This window comes from Oncorhynchus keta, chromosome 13, assembly GCF_023373465.1.
Source record: "Oncorhynchus keta strain PuntledgeMale-10-30-2019 chromosome 13, Oket_V2, whole genome shotgun sequence".
Lineage (NCBI taxonomy): Eukaryota > Metazoa > Chordata > Actinopteri > Salmoniformes > Salmonidae > Oncorhynchus > Oncorhynchus keta.
Window position 1 is genome coordinate 24,641,872 of NC_068433.1, and position 8,637 is coordinate 24,650,508.

Consider the following 8,637-nt stretch of genomic DNA (forward strand, 5'->3'; position numbering starts at 1 on the left):
TACTGTACTATTCTAGTTAATCCAATCATGTTTCTTTGGGCATGTGGATCCATTTTAATACGATCACATAATAAAGTTGTTGCGTGGCCAATGACTGACCTAGTTTTTTCTTGCTGCCTGTTGGTAATTTGACTCGGGTAGGGATTCTAGGGAAGCCGAATACTGCAGCGACCCGAATGTTGTGTCACGCGGCCAGCTGAGCAAGAGAGAACCGAAGAGCGATGAGGACGTCGAAGACATAGCGGAATGCAGCAAAGGCCGAAAGACACACTGTGATCTCTCCTTCTTTACGATTGAACGCCTGTAAGCTAAATGAAATTGTAAGTATGCTATCAGATGTTATTGGAAAACGTTTATTCGGCAAGATAAGGTTATTGCGAGTGAACTAGCGAGCGAGCTATGATTGCTTACATTAGTGGACTAATCTTAGTTTTTTTTCTCTCTGTTAGCCAACCTTACATGGAGCTAACTATATTATGTGAGCTACTTCACCGTTTATATAGTGTCGTCTATAAATTATATCAGATAAGCTAGCTAGTTTTTACAACCCGTTAGCGTTAGTTGTATAGCTAAACCCCGCGATTTTGCCTCCAGTTGCGTTAGCTGTTAGTGTGCAAAAACATCCCAAATAGCTAGACTTGTTAGCTAACTAGGTTAGCTACTATGTTGCATGTAAAATGTCAACTAACTAGCAGTGGTACTTATCAATACTTCTATTGATGTAATATTGTTATCAAACTCGTAATTGATTTTAGACAACAATACTACTAACGTAGCTAGGGCCTAATAAAAATACAGGCATGTCATGTCTGTTAAGTTACATTGCAGCTCTAGTTATGTTGTAACAAAATGCACTGTTCCAGCAGCACTAGTATAGTCTGCTGCAACAACAATGTCAATGTCACATTGTCCGCTTGGTAGTCAAACCCTGTTTTTGTGTGTTTTTTTTGTTGTTGTCAGAGTCATCGACTATTTGCTCGAGGGGGTTAATTATAAACCAGAAATGTCAAAGACATTGGGCCCCTGGTCATAATAGGTGATCTCTCTGCTGAACCAAAATTATGTTTAATAAACCAACGGACTGTTCACAATGTTCATGGTTGCTTTGTCTTTTCTCTTTTCAGTGGAATGGTTCAAGATTCGGAGCAGAATACCAAATAGCCATTCATTACCACCACCAGGAGATATATTGAGCATAAAGATGCGAGTGGCATGACAAACTCATATCTGGTGAAGGCGACCGTCAGGAAGACAAAAAAATGCGTCGGGCAAGCAGCTACGCTTTAGGCTTCTTTCTACTGACCGTTATTAGCCTCCACGCCACCGCGGCCTTATCGGCGGTTTCAGATGGAAACAGCACGGAAAACGGTACGGTGGCAGATGGTGGATTTGTCCCCCTCCTGTTCTCGAAAGTAAAGCAGATTATCGCCCGTGAGGGCAACTGCGCGCTGATTGATTGCAACGTCACTGGAGACCCTGACCCGAGTGTACAGTGGTTCAACTCGCACGGAGACCTGCTAGACACCGAGACAAGTAAGTCAAGTTTGTATAATTATAACGAATGCCCTGATGTTGCTCTGGCCTCACAATCAGCAGCTGTTCCACAGACATTTTTCTCAAACCAACTTGAACTGTCAGGCTAAAGGCTATTTTAAGTCCAACTGTGGACAACAGAGAGAGGGAGGGACAGGGAAAGAGGGGGCGATAAGGAAGGTAACATTTTACTAGTGACATTATGACAGACTATTATGACTATGAAGGGGATTATTGTAGTGACGATGCAATGCCAACCCTGCAGATGGGGGGGGGGATAACAATCGTTCATCAATGTCATGATTATTATGACAACAAATCAAACAAGCTGGCCAGTTGGCTCTTTTTCCAAAGACGTTGGAGTTCAAAAGTCACGGCCACTGCTTAACTGTAGATACTTGATACATTACATTTGAATGGCTTTTTAATATGATGTTGTTGTCGTGGTTCTCTCATTCAGTTGTCGTCTATCTACTCTAGCCTATATGGGTGCAGATCGGTGGTCACGGCCACTACTTAGGCTGTCTGTAGATACTTGATACTTTGTTCGAAGCAATATTGTGACGCAATGTGCAACCCCTGAATAGGAGTCGCTTCTTCCCTGTTGAACATGACTTTCCTTTTGCTTTCACGGCTTTTGCCGCTGTTTGTTAGCTCTTGATTCCACACACGTGTCGAAGTGAGCCTGGGAACACTTTACACGGGGGTATACATTTAGAAGTCCTTCTCATTGAAATGGACGTCCGGTGTCTGAATACATTTCCTGTACCCATTCAGGTTTTCTAGAGACACAACAGACCGGCTTGAAGGATTGATGGATTAAGTGTGTGTGCGTGTGTGCACTGCGCTATTCATTCTCCGTCTCAAGCCCAACACTATTCAGGCTCTTGAATCGATGTGTGTGTGTGTGTGTGTGTGTGTGTGTGTGTGTGTGTGTGTGTGTGTGTGTCGGCAACCCACTCAGGATGAGCTTTCAAAATATGGAGGAACGTGAAATCATCCATCCAGCCACAGTCTAATAACATACCTACGCAGTTGTTGTAATGGTAGATGACACTTCATGGGAGAATTAGTGGCCAATGTAGACCCATGGTGAAATATAGCCTGGATGACATTTATTTTGCCCCGATTACAACAGAGCTTCTTAATACATTGGATATACCAAGATTAGTTTAGTGAGAAGTTCACACATCAATGTAGTAGTAGACAAAGAAGAACCCATTTCAATAGTCAACAGATGTTGTAACATGATTTAATGTTCGGCTGGCTACTTGCTTGTGGTTCCACATTTACATGACGACTTGTTTGTTTCCCTGTTGTTCACCAACAAAGCACCACGTGGTCTTTTTCCAGACGGATTCCATTGTCCCTCAGCCCCACCCTCTATTTAAATATTTAACAAATGGCCTGTGTCCCGAATGGCTCCCTATTTAGTGCACTACTTTTGATCAGGACCCACTACTTTTTGACCAGAGCCCCTTTGGGCACTGCCATTTGGGACACAGCCATGGAATAAACAAGTTAGTGGCACCTCTCTGCCCGCCTATTCGTTCAGCTCGAACTCATCAAGAAAATAAATGTCAGTAATTAGAGGAAGGTCATAAACACCGGTCCACTGCAGGGGGTTCCAGGATAAAACATGGATTTCAAGTGCAAAACAGCTGGTTCCTGGATTGCGGCCTCGAGGACAGAGTCCTGCAGGAAGAAATAATATCGACTCAATAGGAATCATATTATGACTGAAAATGAAAACCACAATGGATTAATGAATTGCAGTTTGTTACAGTTAATTGATTGAGCATGTATTTTATAGGCCTAGATTGCTTGAAATATTGAATGAATTGAGCTCTGTGCCAAAAACAACAAGGCATGCAGTTAGTCCATTAGTAGCCTCAGTGGCGGTTGTAGCTTGTATGGCTTGTCAATATGCACAATTTATCACACTTTCAGAATCTGAACCAAATGAACAATACAATCGCCATGGCTAATTCTAGGCATAAGACACCCCAAAAGACTAAATACACTGCTCAAAAAAATAAAGGGAACACTAAAATAACACATCCTAGATCTGAATGAATTAAATATTCTCATTGAATACTTTTTTCTTTACATAGTTGAATGTGCTGACAACAAAATCACACACAAATTATCAATTGAAATCAAATGTATCAACCCATGGAGGTCTGGATTTGGAGTCACACTCAAAATTAAATTGGAAAACCACACTACAGGCTGATCCAACTTTGATGTAATGACCTTAAAACAAGTCAAAATGAGGCTCGGTAGTGTGTGTGGCCTCCACATGCCTGTATGACCTCCCTACAACGCCTAGGCATGCTCCTGATGAGCTGGCGGATGGTCTCCTGAGGGATCTCCTCCCAGACCTGGACTAAAGCATCCGCCAACTCCTGGACAGTCTGTTGGTGGATGGAGCGAGACATGATATCCCAGATGTGCTCAATTGGATTCAGGTCTGGGGAACGGGCGGGCCAATCCATAGCATCAATGCCTTCCTCTTGCAGGAACTGCTGACACACTCCAGCCATATGAGGTCTAGCACTGTCTTGTATTAGGAGGAACTCAGGGCCAACCGCACAAGCCTATGGTCTCACAAGGGGTCTGAGGATCTCATCTTGGTACCTAATGGCAGTCAGGCTTCCTCTGGCGAGCACATGGAGGGCTGTGCTGCCCCCCCCAAGAAATGCCACCCCACACCATGATTGACCCACCGCCAAACCGGTCATGCTGGAGGATGTTGCAGGCAGCAGAATGTTCTCCACGGCGTCTCCAGACTCTCACATCTGTCACATGTGCTCAGTGTGAACCTGTTTTCATCTGTGAAGAGCACAGGGCCCCAGTGGCGAATTTGTCAATCTTGGTGTTCTCTGGCAAATGCCAAACGTCCTGCACGGTGTTGGGCTGTAAGCACAACCCCCATCTGTGGACATTTAAACATGTTAACCCTAGCGTGTCTGCACGCCCAGATGGAATGATCAGAACTAGGCCTACAGTGGAATAATATAAATAGAATGATCAGAACTAGGCCTACAGTGGAAGAATAGAAATGGAATGATCAGAAGGGAGGGGGATAGGTTGACATAAATGGGAATTACCAATCCAGTCTATACAGTGGGGCATACAAGTATTTAGTCAGCCACCAATTGTGCAAGTTCTCTCACTTAAAAAGATGAGAGAGGCCTGTAATTTTCATCATAGGTACTTCAACTATGACAGACAAAATGAGAAAAATCCAGAATATCACATTTGTAGGATTTTTTTAAATGAATTTATTTGCAAATTATGGTGGAAAATAAGTATTTGGTCACCTACAAACAAACAAGATTTCTGTCTCACAGACTTGTAACTACTTCTTTAAGAGGCTCCTCTGTCCTCCACTCTTTACCTGTATTAATGGCACCTGTTTGAACTTGTTATCAGTATAAAAGACACCTGTCCACAACCTCAAACAGTCACACTCCAAACTCCACTATGGCCAAGACCAAAGAGCTGCCAAAGGACACCAGAAACAAAATTGTAGACCTGCACCAGGCTGGAAAGACTGAATCTGCAATAGGTAAGCAGCTTGGTTTGAAGAAATCAGCTGTGGGGGCAATTATTAGGAAATGGAAGACATACAAGACCACTGATAATCTCCCTCGATCTGGGGCTCCACGCAAGATCTCACCCCGTGGGGTCAAAATGATCACAAGTGTCTTTTATACTGATAACAAGTTCAAACAGGTGCCATTAATACAGGTAAAGAGTGGAGGACAGAGGAGCATCTTAAAGAAGAGGTTACAGGTCTGTGAGAGCCAGAAATCTTGCTTGTTTGTAGGTGACCAAATACTTATTTTCCACCATAATTTGCAAATAAATTCATAAAAAAATCCTACAATGTGATTTTCTGGATTTTTTTTCTCATTTTGTCTGTCATAGTTGAGGTGTACCTATGATGAAAATTACAGGCCTCATCTTTTTAAGTAGGAGAACCTGCACAATTGGTGGCTGACTAAATACTTTTTTGCCCCACTGTATATGCAGTGTAAAATGCAAGGCCTTCGCAGAAAGGATGGCCTGGGCTTCTAGCTATAAAAAGCTCTTACCCGTGACTGTCACGACAAAATGTAGCAGATACCTTCCCCTTAGCCTGGCTACTGCTGTCTCTGCAACCTGGAAATGCATGTGAAGGAACCACAAACAGTTCTTAAAGGGAAATGGCCCCCTGTTTCTATGGTGAAATGTTTTTTTTGTTGTTTTGTTTTTGTTGCAATGTTCCATAATATTTTCTGGTTAGGTCTATCCTTTACGACCTGTAGATTATTACGATAACTCGTGTCAGGAGTTGTCCATTTACTACCTGACTGGACTACTGGCCCTGAGTAGGAAATATGAGGCTGGCATGATATGGAAACGTTGGTTTCAGCGACGCGCGCTCTCTCTCGTTCTCAGGTGGCAAGTGGCTGCTGACAGACGATGGCATCCTCAACATCACCGACATCAGGTTCGCCGACCGGGGCAAGTACACGTGCATGGCGTCCAACGTGCACGGCAGCGCCAACTGCACGGTGACCATGCGGGTGGTCCTGCACAACGGGGACCTGGGGGCCTACTACGTGGTCGTGTGCCTCGTCACCTTCACCATCATCATGATCCTCAACATCACGCGCCTCTGCATGATGAGCAGCCACCTGAAGAAGACCGAGAAGGCCATTAACGACTTCTTCCGCACAGAAGGCGCCGAGAAGGTTTGTGTCCTGTCTTACTATACTTGTGAGGACCGTACGCAGATATAGTGCCTTTGGGGTGTGTGTTTGTAACTGGGGTATGTAATGTTTTTAATAATTCTTGAATGGTGAAATATTTTCCATCCTATATTTAAATGTCCAATGAGGTTATATTCCATATTCTCTTCCACTCTAAAGCTCCAGAAGGCGTTTGAGATCGCCAAGCGCATCCCCATCATCACGTCAGCCAAGACCCTGGAGCTGGCCAAGGTGACCCAGTTCAAAACCATGGAGTTTGCCCGTTACATTGAGGAGCTGGCCCGCAGCATCCCGCTGCCCCCCCTCATCATGAACTGCCGCACTTTCATGGAGGATATCCTGGAGGTGGTGGGGGTTGAGGAGATGAGGCACACGTTCCTCCGACAGGCCCCAGAGGGGCACCACCTGGATGGGGCATCGGGATGCCGGGCGGCCCTGGTGCAGGGGGCCCTGGTCGGGGTGGGGCCCGGCGACGTCTTCACCGTCCTCCGGGAGAGGGAGCGTTCCGGATCCCCTGCAGCAGATTCCGACGACGCGTCGTTGCACGAGCAGCCTCAGCACATCGCCATCCAGGTGTCCATCCACCCCCCGCTGCCCATGGAGGCTCCGGCTCTGGCTGAGGCCACGCCCACTCCCTTGTCTCCTCCGCCGTTGGCTCCCCTTCACCTGGAGGAGGAGGAGGAGGAGCAGCAGCAAGAGGAGCAGGGTTCTGAGCAGGAGCCAGTAGAGGAGGTGGGGTTGGAGGTAGAGGTGGAGTCAGAGGTTACTACTAAGCTACAGCCTGGTCAGGTGATCTATGAAAGCCATGTGTAAACAGGAGAGCAAAAAACAAACGCTCCCGAGGAGGGATGAGTGATCCTGTCCTATGCATTTCCCAACCCCACCCTCAAAAACATAGAATATGTCAAGAAAAGGTCATTTTATTTCACTTTTCAACAGAACTAGCTTAAATCTCGAACCTAGCTACGTATGTAGGTCTGTCTCTGGATTGTATTATGATAACCTAGTCTGGATTACAATAAATCTACTTGATAAGACATTGCGTATCATCCCTCATGCTTATGGATCTACATGTTGAATGTATTGGGGGAGAGGAGAGGATAATCAATATTTGATATATGTAAGTATAAAGCAATGTATAGGGCCATTTAATTTGTTTCGTATTAGTGAGCAGAGGGGGAAAAAAAGAGCTGTCTGTTATTCGATTCAAGCATTCTCGAAAATCGATTTTCATGAAAGTGACTTGACGATTATGCTTTAATTTTGTTGCAGTATTCTGTTTCATGATCAATTCATAAATTAGCTCCAAGCTGACGTCGTGCAATCACTGTTACTAAGCAGACCACAAAGGGTTTTTATCCTACCACTGTTACAACCAACCTGGACCTGCAATTTCAGTATCATGTTAAGTTCAAATGCATTAAACTCATCTATTAACGACAATAATTGGATCATGACTAACATTTTGTGGATGATTGAAGACTAGTTGTTTCAGGCCTTCTGGTCTGCGATCCTTTGAATTAATCACATGACCACTATAGCCTTTCTAGTAAGTGGTTCATTGAAACATTTCTGAAACTTTGCATTAGACATCATTATAATTATTGTTATTATGACCCACTGTGGTGTTTGGATCATGCACAACTTCCTACATGCTAGACGTTTGACCATTTAGCCTTTATGGTCCCCATTATGTTTCCTGGTATGCAATACCCCCCCCTCCCATTTTTCTTTTTTGAATGTTTAAGTTTTGAATGGGTCTCAAACCCCAACCCTCTTCCGTACATGCTTTAATAACAGAGGCTACACGTGAAATGAAAGCGATGTATTTGGGTTAGTCTTTAACCGGACTAAAAATGCTTTCCTTCTGCTTAATAGTCGGGGGAGGGAGGTGGGTTTGATGTTGCTCTGCTTTAAAATGATGCTCTTGATGGCTTTTTTTTGTAGTGAAAATAAAATCTATCTGCTGTGTTACCATGGTTTCCTCCAGTTTGTTTTAATCGTGCATTAACAAAGCTTTGTGCCTTCTTACTGTAGGTCTCTCTCCCTCTCTGAAAGGACCATGACACTTCATCACCTGATGCATTCCTCCAATCAGCCTCACTCACTCCCAATGTACATGTGAAAAGGCAGCCATCTTGTTTTTGTAACCATAGTTACAGCGGTCATTATAGATGAGTAGCGCAAGTGAACACTTGTTTAAGCTCACTAGTCTTCGCCGGAAGGAGCGTTCAGTAGAAGCAGAGCATTAACCTTACCTAGGATAGGGTAAGTAAGGGTAAGTAATCCTTCTCACCCCCCTTCTCCCCCCAACAAGATTTAGATGCAAGTGGCTGTTCCA

At 44.4% G+C, this 8,637-nt stretch overlaps 1 protein-coding gene across 1 annotated transcript; it reads left to right on the forward strand.

Annotated features, from left to right (window-relative positions):
• The first annotated feature begins 93 nt into the window (after positions 1 to 93).
• Positions 94 to 8,270, forward strand: LOC118392746 (microfibrillar-associated protein 3-like). Its single transcript, XM_052459815.1, has 4 exons — positions 94 to 320; positions 1,125 to 1,533; positions 5,983 to 6,278; positions 6,456 to 8,270. The coding sequence occupies exons 2-4, from the start codon at positions 1,260 to 1,262 to the stop codon at positions 7,107 to 7,109; spliced, it is 1,224 nt and encodes a 407-aa protein (XP_052315775.1). The 5' UTR covers positions 94 to 320; positions 1,125 to 1,259; the 3' UTR covers positions 7,110 to 8,270.
• Positions 8,271 to 8,637: the final 367 nt, after the last annotated feature.